The sequence below is a fragment of the Euprymna scolopes genome, chromosome 1 (assembly GCF_053919585.1).
Source record: "Euprymna scolopes isolate OS-2025 chromosome 1, ASM5391958v1, whole genome shotgun sequence".
NCBI lineage: Eukaryota > Metazoa > Mollusca > Cephalopoda > Sepiida > Sepiolidae > Euprymna > Euprymna scolopes.
The window spans coordinates 19976986-19998498 of record NC_136482.1 but is presented as its reverse complement, the minus strand read 5'-3'; the positions used below and the strand labels follow the sequence as shown (position 1 = coordinate 19998498).

Here is a 21513-nt window from a genome sequence, read left to right as displayed (position 1 = left end):
GGATTGTTATTATACATTCTGAAAACCGAATAGTTCTAAACTAATGTTATTCTGATAACAAAATAGCTCTAATTAAACATAAGAACATTTATATTCATATTTCATTATGTTTTCATTTTGTTTAATTTTGTTTTTCTTAATTATTTTCATTGTTTCATTTTGTTTTTCTTAATTCGTTCTTGAATAAAAATTAAAGAACGCGTGTTTGTTTATACACTGTGCTATGGCTGATTCTACAGGCTGGAGCTGCTGCTGCTGCTTCTAGTAATATTAACTTCATTTGACCAAATTCGATAAATAGAAACAATTTTTTTTTTTCGGGTAGGTCCTTTTAAATTATCAATTACCGCGGTCCTACTCAACATAAAATAATACTTTTAATTGATAAAGATAGTAAAAAGATTGATTTACTTACTACTGGGTGTCCGAAGAATTTTTTTTTCAAAATGTTCGATACTCGGCATATTAAAGTACTCGGCATATTAAAGTCTTATTTTTAACACGACAAAAAAAGAAATGGTCAAAAATATTTCGGACACTTGACAGTATTAAGATTAACACCTCTTCTTATTGATTCCCAAATTTCATGACGAAATTCTTCATACAATCACGGTACGGACCTTTAGAAAACAGGGGGGGTCATTACAAAATCTTACCGAAAACGCCATTTTATGACGTTCACATTTTTATCACTTTATTTGCTCAAAACTCTTAAAATATATAATGTACATTCATTATTTTAATTCATTTGAAAGTATATTCATTTCCGAACAAAACAATAGTAATTTGAAGACTTGAAGTGCTTTGGTTTAAAAAATATGGCTATTTTAGTAGAACTACCTTGAAATCTGTGATTATCCAAAGCGTTTTTTCGTCCGTGTGTATTACTACACATATAATAAAACAGTTCATTAAAATTCAGTCTGTAGCACACAGGCAAAGAACATACCATTCTTTGCTGTGTCTTTGTCTCTTATTATTCAAGTTTATATCCCTCCGAAGGAAACCAAACAATAATAGGTTATATATTTGTAACTTTATTTTTGACTTCCCATTGGAGCTGCAAGACGTAATTTTTTGCATAATGCTAAAGTCACGTTTCTCCCAGCTTCCAAAACGCGGAGACGATATCTTTTGTGTTAACTTGTCTGACTTTTCCAGTCTGACTCAAAACTCTAAACTGCACGTCTCTCAAAATCTATCTCCTTGCGTCATTAACTCCCATAACATTAAGATCACGTGATGCCATCACTAAAATCATCTCCATTGTTTGTTTTAACATTCCTGATACATTTCTATCATAATATTTTTAACCTAAAAATATCTTTTGTCATGACACATTTTCTAGACATCAAAAACGATCATAATAATCATCGTTCAGATTATTTGGCAATTCTCTATATAACAGTATTCCACAATTGCAACTTTGTAACTCATCACGTGCCTAATGAAGACTCATAGGAGTTGAAAACGTTTGTACATATGGAGAGTTTCTGTTCACACTCGAGTAGATAGTTAAATAACTGGCCCACCAAATTGAAAGGATGGATCAGAAAAGAAACAAACAGGAATTGTTACGGTTGTTCAATGAAACCTGTACTAAAGAATATATATTGCCCAAATATAGGTACTCATGCAGAGAGTGATCCAGATGTAACTCAGCATCTGCCCAGCTTTGCCTGGAACATGGTGTTAACAACTGGAGTAAGCCAATGCTGTCTGACGTAACATAAAGCTGAGCTAATGACAATGTAGCACAATGGTTTTCAATGCGACGTGCGTTCGCACGAGTTGAAAATTCAAAGCAGCAGGCGACAATTTAGAAGAGGAAGAAAAGAAAACAAATTACTAAAACAAAAAAACACCATTTCGTACTTTCACATCAGAAAAAAAAAAACTAGTAATCATGAATTTTACAACCTTAAGTGAGCAGCTAAAAACACCAGCTGGAGTCCTCAACTTTTGTCAAGAAAAAAAATTACTGACACGGATGAAGACTTGTGCATCATGTGGGCACAGGTGGAACCTTACTATAAGAGGAAAGGTAAGCGATGGCTATGCCTGGAGGTGTCAAGTTACCAAATGCTGAACCTTTACATCCATCTGGACTGGTACCTTTTTTGCCAAGTCTAGGCTGACAATTGCCATCATACGTAAAAGCATCTACTTGTGGCCATTCGAGCAAGCAACACAGAAAGACCTTCAGCACAAATGCAAAGTACGATCTATGCACATCACCGCCGACTGGAAGAATTTCCTGCAAGACATTTGCAGGGAATATTTTCTTAGGAATCCCCGGGAAATAGGGGGCCCAGGCCATACGGTGGAGATAAAAGTGGGGGAATAGGGGTATGGCCATTTGACGGTGAACTTTAGTTCGTTGATCTCAAAAAGAAGGCTACGACGTATCATATGGAGCGAATGTGGAAGGATGCAAAACGACGCAACAAAGTAGAATGCGGGACCAACCGGAAGCTTTTGGACACATATCTCCTAGAGTTTATGTGGAGGCAAACATTCAGTAATGCTCCGTTTGTCTCCATATTAGCTCACATCGCCAAAAGCTACCTGGTTGATGACAAGCTTCTTTGCTGTCATGTGATGCCGTCCAATGGTCTGAGGAAACAACAAGAGCTCTTTCAATATGAAAAAAACTATCCCACCCAGTTTTGTTTTAATTTTTCTAGTTTTTCCGTGAAAAAAAAATATAACATTATTTGATTGATGTTTTCTTGAAAGATATTCCTTACAATTATTTATTAAAAAAAAAAACTGCAAAAAAAATATTCCTTGAAAGTATTTATTTGACTTAACTTTGAACCTTCTCAAACAAAAAAATAATCTTTAACATTATTTATTTAAATATATATATATATATATATATATAACAAAAAAAAAAATCAGCAAAATACTATTTCCTTGTTATAACATTTTTCTTTACAGTTAATAAAACTTTAAATTTGAGGTAGGTTTTTCTTTTCTTGTTATGCTTTCATCGGCGACACTCTGCTTACTCTGGTTGGTGACGTCATGTTCCAGGGGAAGCCGGGCAGGCACTGAGTTATGTCTGGATGACTCTCTGCATGAGTACCCAAATATACAATACTAGCAAGGAAAACCGGACATCGAGTGATGATCAATGGATGTTTCACACTTCCATATTTTTATTGTCATTAAAATTAATGAAATTGCCCATTTTTCAAACAAATTGATTGCCCACTATTTGGGGGACCCGTCGTGGTACACCGGGAGGATGCTTCACGTACCTCTCCACAGTAACTTAATACACAATGGGCTGGGGCATGGAAATTACCAAAAATAAGATCTTCTCAGATAACTTAGAGCTGAAGTTTTACTAAAAGTAGAGAAAAATCCAATTAAACAAAACATCGACTCAAATGCTCAATTCCTTGAAAAATGGTGAATGTTTGGAGATCGACAATTTTTCAATTTCGCAATAAGTTAAAATTTTTATTTGGCGAAGACTGCATTAAACCACTAAATTTTTAAGGATGCTTAAAAAATGTTGAAAACATGTCCATTAATGCTGATTTTTTTCACAGTAACCCAGAAAGTCCCCAAGTTAATTACATTTAAACAAATGTTTTATTGTTATACCCTCAATTCCATCAAAATAAAAAATTTTTTCATCAAAATTTCAGCCGATTTTTGCTAAAAATCTCCCAAAAATGCCTTTTTTTTTTTAAATGCCAAAATTCGACACAAGATGGCAAAAATCTCAAAATGCCACAAGCCAGATTTCCTCTAAGCTACATTTTCTGAAAATATAGACATATACCTCTTATATAATCCTTATACTAAGCAATTTGGCTTGTGGCAATTAAAAAAAAAAAAAAAAAAAAATTTTCATTGAAAGCTATCCCATCCCTTAAACTGGGCACTTGGGAGTGCTTGAATGCCATAATGCCAGTACAAGTAGATTGGGTTGACCATCGTCTGATGGGTGAGGGTACCAGATAGACAGTTCTTGGCTGCTGTTTTAGACTGGTAGTACAGGAACCCTAACTCTTTGGTAGCGCTTACAACGGCTGCTCCATCAACAGTTGTATAATATCGGGTTGTTTGTAGTGCCATGTCGCGCATGGAAAGAGACTCTGCATTCATCCCCGGTGGGCTATCCCGAGGCCACAATCCTAGTAGATGGCAGGACAACTGATGGTCTGCTTGTGTTGCATGTCTGGTATTCTGCATAACCACTTGTTCAGCATCCCTTCCCTAAACTGAAACTCTTAAAAAAAAAAATTAAAAAAATGACAGTACAATAAAAAAAATTATGCTAAAACCTGGCCCAAACTCGAACAAAATCAATCTGCCTTTTTTCTTGAGGCTTGCATTTACGAATATCCGTGGGCTTAGAACTAATTTAAATGATGTCGAAGCATTTCTCCTAACAAACACCCCGGATATCTTAGCACTAAGTGAGACTAACGTACACTCCTCCATCCCCTCTAACTACTTTAACATGGCTGGATATCTCCCACTCTGCCGTAAGGACTCTGATAGACATATGCATGGGCTTGGAGTATATATTCGGAACACCCTCCCCTTGACTAGAGAAACAAAACTAGAATCAAACGATCAAGCCTTTATGTGCTTTAGACTTAACATGCACAATAGCATTAGCTACTTTTTGTTTCTCTACCGCTCTCCCTCGACCCAGGACTGTACCCTAATCAACAAAATCTTTGACAGTATAGATACAGCACTTTCCGTCGACAGTAGCGCACACCACAGTAACTGGCTTGGATTTTCTACTCACACAGACAGAGCTGGTATGACTACATATAACTTCTCTATATCTCATTCCCTATCACAGATGGTTATGTTTCCAACCCATTTCCCAGACCAGCAGGTCCTGGATATGACCTAAAACTATATCCGATGGTGAGGCCCCACCTTGCGGGCCTTGGGGAGTGTGGAGCCACCCTTTAATTGCCATTGCTCCCAGGTCCACTCTGACCCGGAGTAGTAGTACCTGTTAGGGTCCCAACTATGGGTTAAATAGAATCTGACTTAAAAAAAAAAAATATACTCCATTAAAAATCATTCTTCAAAACAACTAGATTCGGCATTAAATAACCTGAAAAAGGTTGATATGCCGTAAAACGAAAACAACCAACCAATACATTTTCCTACCCCCACCTTTTACTCTCTCTCTCTCTCTTTCTTTAAATCAGTACCTTGAACCTTTATTAACTCCTATTCATTAAGTGTGTTTCGCATAAAACCTGAAAAAGGTTGATATGCCATAAAACAAAAACAAACCAACCAACCCAGACTAGCAAGAACAACACACATCACTTCTAGATCTGTTTCTGACAACAGTTCCCGATGGCTAACTAATGCCCATAGCCCACTTGGGAATGCCGATCATGCAGTGGTAATAGTTGAAATAGCCCTAAACTTTAGAGCCAAAACTGAAGAGCCATTGCTCAAAACAAGATATTATAAAAAGGCTGACTGGGAAGCCATCAGGGATCTCATCAGGGACGCCCCATAGCGAAATATCTTTTCACTTCCTGCTGAACAGTGCGCAAATGAGACCACTGAATGGTTCAAAACAGCAAATGAAGCACATGTTCCTACACGGAAATTTTATAGCAAGCCCCACTCTCCCCAATGGTTTACTTCTACTTGTGCAGCTGCCATCGCACAAAGGCAGCATGCATACCGCAGATTTAACCGACATAAGTCCAGTTCAAACAGGCAGAAGTATATAAAAGCCAGAAGTAACGGTAAGAAAGAAATAACGACAGCTAAGAGAGAATTTACTGAAATGACCAAAAAACGCATCGCAGCACAGAAATTAGGAACTCGCGACTTCTGGAAAATCTACAACAGTGTAGTAAATAATTGGCAATCAACAATTCCCCCACTATCCAACAATCAAGAGGTTGTTTGCTCTGCAACTGAGAAGGCTAACATGCTTGCCAGTCGGTTTGTCTCCAACTCCACACTGGACCATACTAATCACCCCCTCTCTAATTTTTCTTTGCGGACAGGCGCTACACTAGACGATCTGAAAATCAGCTCCTTCTCAGGTGTATGCCAATATAAAAGATCTTGACACTGCAAAAGCATGTGGACCTGATCTCATCCCGGCTGTGCTATTAAAAAAGTGCTCCACCGAAGTAGCTCCAGTTCTCTCCAAATTTTACAACAAATGCCTTAATGAATCTTGCTTTCCTGCCTGCTGGAAAATTGCTTCTGTAGTATCAGTTTTCAAGAATTCTAGCGAAAGAACTGACCCAGTAAATTATCGCCCCATTAGCCTCCTCCCACTTTTCGACAAAATATTTGAGACAACAATTAACCAAGCTCTAGTCCATCACCTTACAGATCCTAAACTTCTGACTGACCAACAATATAGATTTAGACAAGCCCATTCAACAGCAGACATCCTAACTGTAATCTCAGAACGTATATACCAGTCACTGGAAAAAGCGGGGGGAGGATAGAGCGGTAGCTCTAGATATATCTAAGGCTTTTGACAGGGTATGGCATGAAGGTCTTCTCAGGAAAATTAGATCATATGGTATCACTGGAAGAATACATGACATAATTAAATCCTTCTTAGAGAAAAGAAAAATCTAGGTTGTCCTCGACGGTCGTACATCTAAACAATATGATATAAATGCGGGAGTGCCTCGGGGGGTCTATCCTGGGACCTCTGTTATTCCTAATATTCATAAATGACCTCCCTGACAAAATTGTTTGTGAGATGGGTACATATGCTGACGACACCACACTCTATAACAGACACGACGGAAAACAAATGAACACATATCTAAAGAAATGGCAGAAGCACTAGAGGATGACCTCCAATCTGTAGTGGAATGAGGACATAAATGGATGGTCACATTCAATGCTGCCAAGACTAAACTCGTTTCAATAATTACAAAAAACCTTCTCTACCACCAATAGCAATGGCCAATGACTCTTGATCTGAAAGTACATCCTTTAAACTCCTCGGCCTAACACTCTCAGGAAACATGAGTTGGAACAATTACATCGAGAGTATCGCCAGGACCTCTGCGAAGAAAGTAGGTTCTCTCTACCGTGCCAGAAAACTACTAACACCCGAAAATATTCTGTATCTCTATAAGGCCACCATTCGCCCATGTATGGAGTATTGTTGTCATATTTGGACTGGTGCATCTGCCACTAGTCTCTTGCTCCTAAACAAGGTCCAAAAAAGAGTTGCCAATCTGATAGGTCCTTAACTGTCATCTAAACTTCAGCCTCTCTCCCATTGACGAAATGTAGTATCCCTCTGCCTTTTCTACAAGTACTTTAACGGTGAATGCTCTGACGAACTGCAAGCACTTGTGCCCCCTTGACGTAAATACCCCCGACAAACCCGACAAGCAGCTAAATCCCACTCCTTCACAGAGATCCCTAGATGTAAGAGAGCCTTCAACTCCAGTAGTTTCTTCCTCAGGACAGCTAGACTTTGGAATTCCCTGCCGGGTCCCTGCTTCCCCAACTGTACTGACATGCAGAAGTTCAAGTGCAACGTGAACCGACATCTTGCTGCCCAAGTCCCTACACAGTACCCCTGATGCCTATGTCCCTGATAGTAGCCCCCTACAACAAAGTTGCAATATGCCTTGTTTGGGGTGAAAATGTAATAAAAAAAAAAAAAAAAAATTTTTTTTTAATTCTCTGATATCCGATACTTTCATGAATATTTTGGGATCAAGTGAAGATCTGATGCTGATATTTCACATGGGAAAGGTTTTGAACCTGAGAAATCCAAAAATGCAGTCAGATTTAACCAAAAATCAATTCCCTTTCCTGTTATTAATCAAATACTATGTTCAGATTATATTAAGGATATATTAATGATTGATAAGAGCTATCATATTTACCTATCATTCACCGCCTATATTTAATGCATTATTTTTAATTTTACAGAACAACACATTTAACAATGAAATTGACATGGGATGACTTGTACAAAATGTGCACAAACCTAACAATTTCAAACCTCCAAATTGGGACGCCGTTGGAGAAGAGTTGGTGGCAAAGCTTGAAGTCCAGTCATGTGAATTGCTGCGTGCAAAGTTGATCAAAATGAAGTCATGGTATTCCAAGTACACAGCTGTTTGAGAGAGTAAGTCAAGTTCCTCAGAGGGATGCCCCATCCACAGATGTTGCGTTCGAGAGTGACGATTATCAACCTCTAACCATTATCGCACCAAAAGTCCCCAGGAAAAAACCCAGAAGTCATTGGATCAGTCGGGTGAGAGACAACTGAAGGCACGGACTGAGGAACTATGGATTTTGCATCAAGAAGGCAGAGATATCATTATCGAAATGTTGCCCAATCGGATCCAAGACGTAATGACACAGATTGGACAGTACCTTTCTGTTATTCTACGGTTGTTTTCTTCGTCAGAGAACATTGATGTGCAAGAGTAAAAGAAAGTTTGTACTTCACTGTATCTGTTGTACTTGGAGAGTTTTCCCACCTAATCGAAGAAGCAATCACCTCAGCCAGTTGATTTGAAGTGGGTTAGTGTTCCTCCCACCCTTCACAAACCTCTTGCGCACTCATGGGAACTAATCAATATGAACGATGGTCGTGGTTTGAAATGTTTTGACGAATCTAGTTTGGAGGCAAACAATAAAATCCTTCGTTTAATCTGCCTCAAGTTGGCTCATAAAACATTGCAAGCGGACAACTTGGAAGATGTTATAAATCGATTGTAGTTAGGTTCGGATCCGAAAGTCAACCATGTCCATCTTAAAGCTCAGTCTTTTTGCAAACATTGTAATAAGCATGGTCCCTACACAAGATACTGTAAGAAAGCTCACCCTGTCTTCAGGTCGCTGAGCAATGATAATGCTTTGTTTGAGTCTTGGTTGTTGAACTGTCCTTAGTTGTTTCTTCTTTATTAAATTTGGTTTCTTGAAAATTGGTGAGTTAAATTATGTTAACTGTGAGAGGAAGATAAACTGACCAACAATCAAGTGTGTTGGCACAGTAAAGCATTAACTTTTTTAAGCGTTTTTGGTTTATAACCTCCATTTTGTTTTGGTCCTGGTTATCAGGGGATCATGTAAAGCCAAGTTAAAGCGTACAATGCAGTTTCGGCTGTTTATACCAAGTGAGGCTTTTTTGGAACCAGACTCCAGAAATCTTAAATTTTTGAAAAATATTTTCTGGACTGTAATCAGCTTAGTAATACACTTCCAACGAGCCCTCAACCATGATCAGAGGATCATTTAAAGCCATGATATACCAAAAAAACGTGTTTTCCGGCCCTTATGAACCAAATACAGTTATTTGGACCCAGATCCCCGAAAATAAAAAAAATTTTTTAGGACTGAAATTACCTCAGTAATACGCATCCAACAAGCCCTCAACCATGATCAGGGGATTATTCTAACCAAAGATATTCATATTTTTCCAATATTCCACTTTTTCAGTCCACTGTGCAATACATTATAGTCTACATTGCACTGTATATAATTTACTGTTCATTTTATAAAATTATTTCTATATAAAATGGCTTGAATTAAAGTTTAAAAAACAAAAGTTAAGTATCATGGTTCCTTCGGGCTCTAAACTGAAACATTCATTTTGAACACACCCCTGTCATATCAAAGAACCTACTGTTGAATTTCTATGCCTGGTCTTTCGGCATGTATGGTAACAAAACTTCTCAAATGCACTGTTGATATTAGCCTATGTAAGGTGTTAATCTTGGTAAAAATTGCCTGTTGCTTTTTTTTTTTTTTTTTTCAAATTATTTCGATTATCAATTCTTATCAAAAACATTACAATACAAATATTATCTAATAACACTGCCAGGCACATAAAAAGTACCTTTGTGTAAAATTTCATAGAAATCTGCCCAGCTGTTTTCGAGTCCATAGGAAACAAACTCACATACAAAGTTCCTTTTCTATAATATTAGATAGTTTTTATCTATAATGGCTTGAATTATGTTTAAAAAGAAAAAGTGAAGTATCATACTTCAATTGTGCTCTAAAGAGAAACATTCATTTTAAACGTGCTCGTCATATTGAAGAACCTACTGTTGATTTATATGTCTGGTTTTTCGGCTTGTGTAGTAATAAAACTTCTCAAGTGCACTTGTGATGTTAGGCTGTGTAAGGTGTTTACTTTAGTCAGAATCACCTGTTCCTTTCATTGGATTATTTCGATTATTGATACTTATCGAGGACAAAACCTATTTGAGAATACTGCTAGGCATATAAGTACCTTTCTGTGAAATTTGATTTTGAGTTAGTTCCCTTTGGTCGTTTTTTTTTATTTTTATCATCTTAACCGTTATGTTCTCTATTAGCAAAGGAACAAATCAATTGCATTTATGTGTTCCTTGTAAATATCAAATATTTTTGTTTTCAGAGCCTGTCCTGAATGCCGAATCACTTCAAATTATGTGATCCCCAGTGATGTGTGGGCAGAAGACAAGGAAGAAAAAGGGAGAATTATTGCCAAATACAAAACGATGATGAAGTAAGTTCAGTCAAATATTCAATCTTTAACTCCTTTAATGATAAATATTCTATTTAACTGTCCTCAATTGTAGCTGTCAACCGTCACAAATTCAAAACCGTTCACAAACTGTTGTAAAACTTATTGTCACTTATTAAATATATTAATCAACCCCTTGATCCTTTTACTGCCACATCCAGACCAACAATCTTATTCTTTTGTCTTCCTTTGTGAATAACTTCCTCTTCATTGTTTTGCTGATAAACCTTTTCTTGACCTTACTTCCTAACACTGTCGTGGGAGGGGGGGGTATCATATGATTACTAAAGGTAAGACTACATTAATGTCCCAACACAATCGATAAAGTGCATGTATCACCAACATTTATATTTAGTTGATGTTCTATGGCTGCAATAAGAAAGAATTTGAAGATAAGTGCCACTATCATCTGTGGTAGCCTTTTCAAAATGGCAGCTGCTCAAACCAAGGCATGTTGAAGACGTGGTTACATATCATCAAAGCCAACGTTGAACCTAGCTCTGGTCCACAGGTCTACGGTGCTTACCGCTGGTCCTGGTACTGGCTCTCTATTACTATCTTGGCCGTTGCAGACATCATGCATGGTCTGCATTCATCCAAGATGTGTGTTTTATGGGAAAAGTTGGTTCCAGCTATCTTGCATGAATGTCGCCTCAAATCAAGTTTTAATGTGGAGAAAATTTTGTATTGTAGGGTCTGGTAAAAATTTGGAAGTATAAGTTTAATTTAATAGCTAGTTTGGTTATTAAATCTACGTTTAAAAGGCAGTTTGTGTTGGCTATGTATCTATTTGGATGTTTGATATCAAAAATGTAACACAGCATTGTGACTATCAAAAGTAATGTATAAGTTTATATCCCCTCCCAAAAGTAAACTATTCTCTCTCGCCTAGACAGGGTTCAAAAGAGTCATAATAGGTCCTAAACTGTTAACTAGGCTTCAGCTTCTCTCTCATCGACGAAATCTTGCATCCCTCTGCCTGTTTTAAAAGTATTTTAATGGTATATGCTCTGAACTACAAGCTCTTGTACCCCCTCGACGTAAAAAAGCAACAAAATTCCACTCCTACACAGTAGAGGTCCCCAAATGCCAGAAAGCCATCTACTCTAACAATTTCTTCCCCAGAACTGCTAGACTTTGGAATTCCCTTTTGGGTTCCTGCTTCCTTAACTGTACTGACATGCAAAAGTTCAAGTGTAATATAAACAGACAGCTTGCTGCTCAATTCCCTACATAGTATTCCTGCAATCATGTACCAGATAGTAGCGCCTTACATCAAAGTTGCACATTACCTTGTTTGAAGTGAAATTGCAATTAAAAAAAAGAACACTCTTGTATTTGTGATAGCATTCACATGAGGTGGATTGAGCTGGTTCCAAGAGAATTTGTTGCATCATGAATCGAGTTAGTTCGTCCAGGTCTCCTCAGCACTCTTCAGCCATTTGGAATTCCATCACCACACACTGAAGACACGAGGGCTGGTCGTAGCTTCCAAATCAGCTTTGATCATTGTTAGTCATGTCCTCAGTTGACCACCATTCTTCTTGTGCCATCCTTGTAGCTGCGTCGTGAATCAGGTTAGTTGGCAGATGAAAGGTGTGCCCAAACTATCAGAATTTCTGGATTGGAAAGATTTCCTTTAGTCTAGGAAGCATGGATTGTGACATTTGGGATGTGGTCAGCGATAAAAATTCTGAGAATGCGCTAAAGACACAACAGATCAAAGCTTCCAGCCTTTGAATGTCAGTTATTTGCAGTATCACACCCATAAAGAAGAATTGTGTAGATGCGGCATTTGGTCGTTAGCTGGATTTCTTTTTGTGACCGAAGGCAATTATCACTCAATAAGTTACGCGTCTAACAATAAATAAAACTTTTAGTCAAAATTTGGCTGAATTCATCAACATAATCTCCTGTAGGGTGATACTTTAATTTCAACATTTCTCTAACAATTCAATGACCTTTTTTGTAGAGTGAGTGATCTTTGGCTTCAAGATGCACCTCAGTTTCCAATATCACTTGTTCATTGGAGTCAGATTTTTGTTTGCATATTTTTAAATTTAAGGAAGACCGCTCTTATATTCTCAATTTAAAACAAACTATTCCCCTTGTTTCATATTAGTCATCTGGGCTATACTAAATTTTTTTTTTTTTTTTTTAAATAAAGTGTACCTGAATATGTTACTATATTTCCAATAACACAGTTCAACAATAAATGTTTGCTTGTCAAATGTGAAGTTTGTTCTGTCAGTTTCAATGTTATTTGGGCCTGACTTTGAAAATCTGACAACATAATTTCATATGTTAACTTTCAAATTAAAAATATACAGGGTGGAACAATATTTGTTGCTCTAAAGAAAACAACACTAGAGCTTTATTTTAAAACTTTTATTGAAAAGTCAATTCAGGTAACTTGATTATGTAGTAGAGCTAACATCTATACTATGTAGTCACCTTTAGTAGAGCTGACATCTATTCAATGTAGCTGCCTTCAGCTTCAATCATCACCCTGATACAGGTTTGGAACTGGGAGTATGCCTTTTCCATAAGTGCCAGCTGGAGCTAAGCAAATATTCAGCAGATGGTGACGAGCAGGCTAGCTTTGTTGTTGTGGGAGGTCATGTTGGTGATGTTCTTGATGTATGACAAAACAAAGTAGTCCAGTGGGTTCAGGTCAGGGGAGGAAGAGACTAGTGAGAGAAGGTACAAAGTTTTAGTTAGCACTCCTTCTGAAGCCAAGCCTGGGTCTCTTTCAACTTGTGGCCAGGCGCCAAATCCTGCTGCCATACTCAGGGTGTGCCAGCGACCACCTGATTGCACCAGATAACCATGGCTGGAAATTTGATTGAGCTCTGCCATTGATCAATGAACCATCTGGATTTACATTTTGAGGGTGCTGGCAATGATCCTGTTATAACTTGAATCGGTAAAGAGCATAAGTTGCACAGCGGCAGATCTCCGATCTTACTTGTTGAACATTGTGTCACTTTCAGACATGATAAAAGGCTCCTATCGCACTTGGGATTTGTACACAACTGGCTAACTAGTAGATGGTCTACAACAGAAAAAGAAAACCAGTTTTCATCAGACAGAATCATGTTGTTTTTTCCATGGCAATAATTTTATCGTTCCACTGTGTGTGTGTATATAATATATATATATATATATATATTTATTTTTAAATAACATTTTCACCTCAAACAAGGCACATCGCCACTTCCATGTAGGGGGCTACTATCAGGGATATAGGCTACAGGGGTACTATGTAGGGAGTTAGGCAGCAAGATGTCGGTTCATGTTATACTTGAAATTCTGCATGTCAGTACAGTTGGGGAAGCGGGGTCCTGGAAGGAGAGTTCCAAAATCTAGCGGTTCTGGGGAAGAAACTACTGGAGTCAAAGGCGCTCTTACATCTAGGGATTTCTACTGTGAAAGGGTGGGATTTAGCTGCTTGTCGGGTCTGTTGGGGATATTTATGTCGAGGAGGTACAAGTGCTTGCAGTTCGTCAGAGCATTCACCGTTAAAGTACTTATAGAACAGGCAGAGAGATGCTACATTTCGTCGGTGGGACAGAGGCTGAAGTTTAGATAACAGTTCGAGACCTATTAGGTTGACGACTCTCTTTTGAACCTTGTCCAGGAGCTCGAGACTAGTAGTAGATGCACCAGCTCAAATATGGCAACAATACTCCATACATGGGCGAATGGTGGCCTTGTAGAGGTACAGAATACTTTCGGGTGTTAGTAGCTTTCTAGCACGGTAGAGAGAACCTACCTTCTTCACAGCGGTCCTGGCAATACTCTCAATGTAATTGTTCCAACATGTTTCCTGTGAACGTTAGGCCGAGCAGTTTAAAAGATGTACTTTAAGATAAAGAGTCTTTGGCCATTGCTATTCGTGGTAGAGAAGGTTTCATGTAATTATTGAATGAAACCAGTTTAGTCTTGGCAGCATTGAATGGACCATCCATTTTTTCCCCATTCCACTACAGATTGGAGGTAATCCTCTAGTGTTTCTGCCATTTCTTTAGATATGTGTTCATTTGTTTTCCTGTTGTGTTTGTCATAGAGTGTGGTGTCATCAGTATATATACCCATCTCATAAACAATTTTGTCAGGGAGGTCATTAATGAATATTAGGAATAATAGATGTCCAAGGATAGACCCTTGAGACACTCCTGCATTTATATCATATTGTTTAGATGTATGACCGTCGAGGACAACCTGGATTTTTCTCTTATTTAAGAAGGATTTAATTATGTTAAGTATTTTTCCAGTGATATAGTATGATCTGATTTTCCTGAGAAGACCTTCATACCATACCCTGTAAAAAGCCTTAGATATATCTAGAGCTACCACTCTACCTGCCCCTGCTTTGTCAAGTGAATGGTATATACGTTCAGAGATTAGATAGGATGTCTGCTGTGGAACGGGCCTGCCTAAATCCATATTGTTGGTCGATCAGAAGTTTAGTATCTATAAGGTGATTGACCAGAGCATGGTTAATTATGGACTCAGATATTTTGCCAAATAGTTGGAGGAGGCTAATGGGGCGATAATTTACTGGGTCAGTTCTTTCGCCAGAATTCTTGAAGACTGGTACCACAGAAGCAGTTTTCCAGCAGACAGGAAAGCAAGATTCATTAAGGCATTTGTTGTAGAGCTTGGAGAGGATTGGAGCTACTTTGGTGGAGCATTTTTTTAATAGCACAGCTGGGGTGAGGTCAGGTCCACATGCTTTTGAAGTGTCAAGATTTTTTGATAGCATGCACCTGAGCAGGGGTGATTTTCAGATCGTCTAGCATGGTGTCTGTCTGCAAAGGAAAGTCAGAGAGGGGGTGATTAGCATGGTCCAGTGTGGAGTTGGAGGCAAACCGACTGGCAAGCATGTTAGCCTTCTCGGTTGCTGAGAAAACAAGCTCATGATTGTTGGATAGGTGGGGAATAGTTGATTGCCCATTATTTACTACACTGTTGTAGATTTTCCAGAAGTCACGGGTTCCTAATTTTTGTGCTTCGATGCGTTTTTTGGTGGTTTCAGTAAATTCTCTCTTAGCTGCCAAAAACTGAACCAATACGCTGTAATGCAAAATACAACTCCCTGATTTTTTAAATGAAAGTTAAGGATATCTTTATTAGAAGAGGAAACATACTTAATACCTACAACCTCCATATATTTGCATCTACTGGAAATATGCCTATATATCTATTTACTTTATTATACATGCTGAACTCACCATAGTTTATAATTTTACTTCCAATTATACCTGTACTGTATTGTACTTCATATAAAAAATAACGTTACTTGTATCTACATTGAAGATACATCTTAACCCTCCTGCCATCTGAAATATCCAGAGTTGGGGCAACAAAATTTTTAGTTATTTCTTAATATCAAGCATTCTGTAATGCGTTATCCTGTTCCTAAACCATAAATATAGCTGCTTCCACTGCATAAACTCTTACTCACTCCCTCCTCCAGTAACAATGAAATAGCAATGTCCCTTAATCACTTTGAGGAGTATTATTTTTCAGTAGATATATAACATTTACAAACTATTCCAGTAACATCAGCTATCCCCGCGGGGTCGCAGAAATACCTGGAGAAGGACCCAGGCATGGGGCAAACCCTCTTGGTGCTGATGGACCCATAGATCTTCCCAGGTCATCCATCTAGGAGAAGGAAAACTCTGAAACTAAACCTAAGGGGAGAGAGGCCTCTTCAGTCTTGGATGACAACCTTCCTAGAGCTGGTGACTCGAACAAATTACCAGTCTGCAAACCTAAACTGCTTAAGGAGTAGATAGACACAGTCTGTCGCCTGGCTTCCATACTCCTTTGCCTATTAGCCAGGCGTATCGGTCGAATCGGAAGACTTTGAAAGAAACTCTCAGTGATCAAGCTTTATGTGCTTTAGACTTAACATGCAACATAACATTAGTTACTTTTATTTTCTCTACCGCTCTTCCGACCCAGGTCTGTATCCTTATAAACAAAGTCTCTGACAGTATAGATACAGCACTTTCTTTCGACACTACCGCACAAGTTCATGTATTTGGTGACTTCAATGGACACCACAGCAACTGGCTTGGATTGTCTACTTACAGACACAACTGGTACCATAAGACATAGCTTCTCTATATCTCCTTCCCTATCACAAATGGTTACATTTCCAACCAGTTTCCCAGACCAGCAAGAACACGCTTCCCTTTTAGATCTGTTTCTGACCATAGTTCCCAATGATTGTGTAACGAATGCCCACAGCCCACTCCGGAACGCTGACCATGCAGTGATAATAGTTGAAATTACCCTAAACTCTAGAGCCAAAACCGAAGAGCCACTGCTCCAAACAACGAGATATTATAAAAAGGCTGACTGGGAAGCCATCAAGAATCTCCTCAGAGACGCCCCATGGCGAAATATCTTTTCACTTCCTACTGAACAGTGCGCCAAGGAGACCATTGAATGGTTCAAAATGGCAATTGAAACTCCTGTTCCCGCGCGAAAATTTTATAGCAAGCCCCACTCTCCGCAATGGCTTACTTCTACTTGTGTAGCTGCCATTGCGCAAAAGCAGCATGCATACTGCAGATTTAACTAACATAAGTCCAGTTCAAACAGACAGAAGTATATAGAAGCCAGAACTAACTGTAAGAAAGAAATAGTGACAGCTAAGAGATTTTACTGAAACCACAAAAACTAATATATAATTTAAAGGGGGTTTGAACAGTAGTTTAAAGAGCAGTGTATTTTAATGTGATAGTAAAATCACTAATTTAATTAAAATACAAGAAAAGAACAGTGCTCGTTGTAATTCAGATATATAAGTCGATAGGCAAATATCCTAGAGCTGCCTTAATATTTAGTAAGGTGATTGATAATTTAAAATTCAAAGTCTGTTTCATAAGAAGGAACCCAACAAAGCCAATAATTTGTACGGTCGTTTCGGAAATTGTTTTTATTGCGATAGACATTAAGTCATGGACAATAATTTTAAACAAAGTCAAATAAGCAAAAATATGGGGTGTTTTTTTTTTTATAAGACACCATAAATAAGCCTAGCATTTTTTAAGTAAGGCAGATGTATCTGGAAAATATTAAAATACAAAGGGAAATATTTACTTATAAATGTTGATAAGCAAAGTAATATGGGTTGAGAATAAAAATACTATAAAATTATAAATCTGAATTTGGTTTAAATATAAGGTTATAATGTTTTTAATAAAATTTAATAATTATATATATTTATCTTCTAATTATTTGCCTTTTGAAAACCGTAATTATCATCAAAGCATTCATTTGGATGTTGAATGTAGCTTATAAATGCTCGAAATGTTGAATTTTCAAATTGAACACCAATGGAATATTTTTAGCGGTTAGAATATGTTAGTAACACCTAATTTAAATTAAGTAAAGATTTTAAAAGATAAGGGGAGATAATCGTACTTGTCTAGTAAAATGATCCAAGGGAGATAATTAGCCTTTATTCTGTTTTACATAATATAAAGGGATCTTATTGAAAGTGAATATTTTAATCATTTATCTATTGAAATTAATAAAAAATAGTAATGGTTAAAGTTAAATAGATATTTAAATAAGATATACAATAATGGTAAATATATCAGATAAACTAATAATAATGATGATCCAAATTTTATTAATAAAGACATTAAGTTATAAATTACAAATTCTAAGATTATTAATAAGAAACATTTTTAATGACTTATATTGGTTTATATTTGTTAAATTTGAACCAACGTTTGACTGCATGAAGATAAAAGCTCATTCCTTGAATTTAGGAGGGTGGTTTTATTTTTGATATCATATTTTAAAATCTTAAGGGCCTCATATCTACAAAGTGCACAGAATCTGTCCCCCGGCATATATCCTTTATATGATCCTATTATTTCCCATTTCAAATTGAAGGAAATATTCTTAATATTTTTAAAGATCAAAAAGTACTTTGCAAGAATGCGATAGAGGTAAAATAGTTTCGCTTGTTTTCTTTTCCTTATAAGGGAAATGGTTTCGATAATATTTTATTGTTAAAGTGCGTTTTTATTCAATACGTCTGAAGAAAGGCTGTTCTTGTGAAAATTTTCAAACAACATAATGTTTGGAATTGCCTGAATGGTCTTGAAACAATTATAACTAACAATGAAATAGACTATTTGTTGCTATCAACCCATTCTTTGAAGTCTTGGTTTTTGTTAAAACAGTATATGAATGTTCAATTATGAAATATGATAATTTTGTAGCTTACAGTTTAAGTCCTCTTTTTTTTTTTTTTTTTTTTTTTTTTTTTGCTTAAAATTGATCGGTATATGAATGATTACTGAATTATATAAACCCAGTAAAATTTGGAATAATACAAATAAGACTATATATACACACACATATATATATATATATATATATAGATTTTATCTCAAGCTTTTTTTTTTTTTTTTTTTTTTTTTTACTTTTCTTTCAGATTCAAAGCTTGCAAATATTTTGATGAGGGGAGGAAGACCTGTCCATTTGGTGATTCATGTTTTTATCGCCATGCCTATCCTGATGGAACACCTGCAGTTCCCCAACCGCATGCAAAACGAAGACATCGGGCTGACGCAAATGGCAGGGTGTCGACCGTCAACTCCTATTTGCTCTGGGATTTTATCAACCAGAGAGAACGGCCTTCATTTGATGATGACGACGACGATGACGATGATGATTTCGATTATTATGATGCTTATGGTTCATATTCAACTAGCAGTGAGAGTGAAGATAATTCGTGAGGCCACCTCTAACCTCAGGTCATCTGCTGCTTCAAAACTGGCCTGAGGAACTAGTTTCATTCAGATATCACCTCATATTTCTCTCTCTCTCTCTTCCATATCTCTCTACATCTCCTTTTCCCTCCTTCTCTATCTCTATTTCTTCTCCCTCTCACCCTAGAATTACCAGCTACGCAAGCTTACGACAGAAATGGTATTCATATAATAAATCCTTATTAAAAAAATCAACAATTTAAAAGTTTTCTTTTTCTAAATTTTTTTTTTATACAGTCACATTTATCGGTAATTTTTGCTATTTAGACAAATAATGGTCTCCGTAGAATTAATGGTAATTTTACTTGTAGTGCTCTTCTCTGCTATACTGTAAAAAAAAAAACATAAATCATTTAGTTAGTTGCTCTTGTTTTGCAGACGTTTATTATCCTATACTCTTGCTCTTTGATAATGGAATTACAAAACATATTCTGGGCACGTTTTTTGAAGAAATGTGGTTGTTTTTCTCAGGCAAATATAATCAAAATAACCAATATTAGTTACTTCCCTTGGTGTGTGTGAGCGTGGTTTTTTTTTTCTCTTTTCTTCTGTTTGTTGGATAAAGGTTATATATTGTGTTTATTGATTTTTAATAGGAACAAGTTAACTGATCATCGTAAAATGGCTGGCTCTAATATTGAAAGGGATAAGAACAGGTCTAATAAAAAAAAAAAAAAAGAGGCTTGTATAAGCTATGCTACAATTCTTTGTCCATCTCTTTCTGTCTCTCTTCATTTATGGGATATCTTACAAATGATTTTCTAACCAAAAGACCAGTCGCCTCTACTAATCATCATTTTTTCTTTTTTTTTTTTTTTTTTTAATCATTAAATTGACACCATCACTTTTTTTTCTGTAAAACCAAAATCATATTTGTTCCTTAAATATTTAATCTATTAAAAAAAAAAAAAAATTAAAAAAAATATATTTTGGAGCATTAAAACGCTTAAATATTTCAAATTCTCTTTCTTGTTATTTCAAATACAAAAGTTAGTTAAATGTGATACAGAACCTTTAGTGCTTCTACAGAATTGTGGTGAAACGGATGCCCCCCTTTTCTTTTTTTTTTTTTTTTTTTTTTTTTTTTTAATTGAAGTTTCACTCCAAACAAAGCATAGGGTGAAGAGCTACTATATTTGGGACCAGATTCGCAGGGATATTATTTATGGAATTGAGCAGCAAGATATCTGTTCACATTACACTTAAACTTCTGCTTGTCAGTACAATCAAGGAAGTAGAGGCTTGGGAAGAGAATTCCAAAGTGCAGCAGTCCAAGGAGAAAAGGCTATTTGAGTAGAAGGCTTTACAGCATCCAGGATCTCTACAATGTAGGGGTGGGATTTTGCTGCTTGTCTTATTTGTCAAGGATATTGTCATCGATGGGGTACTAGTGCTCATCGGAGTCTGTCAGAGCACTTGCTATTGAAATACTTTTAAAATGGGCACAAAGATGCCACGTTTCCACTTTTTAGGTAAGTACATTATTATGTACTTGCGTGTCATTTTGAACTTGGTATAAAATGATCCAGTAAAAGATATGCTAGATCTAGTTTTTACAAAATGTAAAAATCCACAATAACAATTCAATATTTTGTGTTTTCGAATGTGTTATTTTAATTGAAAGCAAGCTAAATAAATCGGTTTGTCATACTGAATTGATCGCACAATTCTTCCGTATTAAAACATGATAAAACTCAATAATTCGATAAATTCTATTTTTACCTGTAATTATATTCCTAGTCTATCATTTTTTTTTTTTTTTTTTTTTTTACCGTTTTAAACTTGTACAAAGTTCAACATGACACGTAATAGTATTTTCACCTGAAATGCATTTTCAAATCCCACTATTGTGCATCAGCATCACACTTTCCCGAAAGTACCTCCACTTTTTTTCAAATTAAAATTATCTCCCTTTGGAGAGACAGAATATCTTCAATGAAGACAAGAATTTGATCATATTAACTTCTAAGTTATATCTTTGTGTGTGGGTATACAGGGTGGAACTATAAAATTGTCACCATAGAAAAAAAACATGATTTCCATTTCTGTTCTGATGAAAACCAATTTTTTTTTTTTTTTTTTTTTTTTGCAGAACATCTACTAGTTGCAGTTGTGTATATACTCCAATAGCTATAGGAGCCTTCTATCATGCCTGAAAGTGACACAATGTTC

At 36.6% G+C, this 21513-nt stretch overlaps 1 protein-coding gene across 3 annotated transcripts in view; it reads left to right on the top strand.

Moving 5' to 3' along the window:
• The window catches only part of LOC145284517 (putative E3 ubiquitin-protein ligase makorin-1), a 152449-nt gene extending 132148 nt beyond the window's left edge, over positions 1–20301 (top strand). For all 3 annotated transcript variants that reach the window (XM_080133502.1, XM_080133538.1, XM_080133441.1), the window contains 2 exons: positions 10403–10513; positions 19005–20301. In XM_080133502.1, the coding sequence (XP_079989628.1) occupies positions 10403–10513; positions 19005–19308 (415 nt within the window). In that variant the 3' untranslated portion in view covers positions 19309–20301. The remainder of the gene's footprint in view (positions 1–10402; positions 10514–19004) is intronic.
• The last annotated feature ends 1212 nt before the right edge of the window (positions 20302–21513 follow it).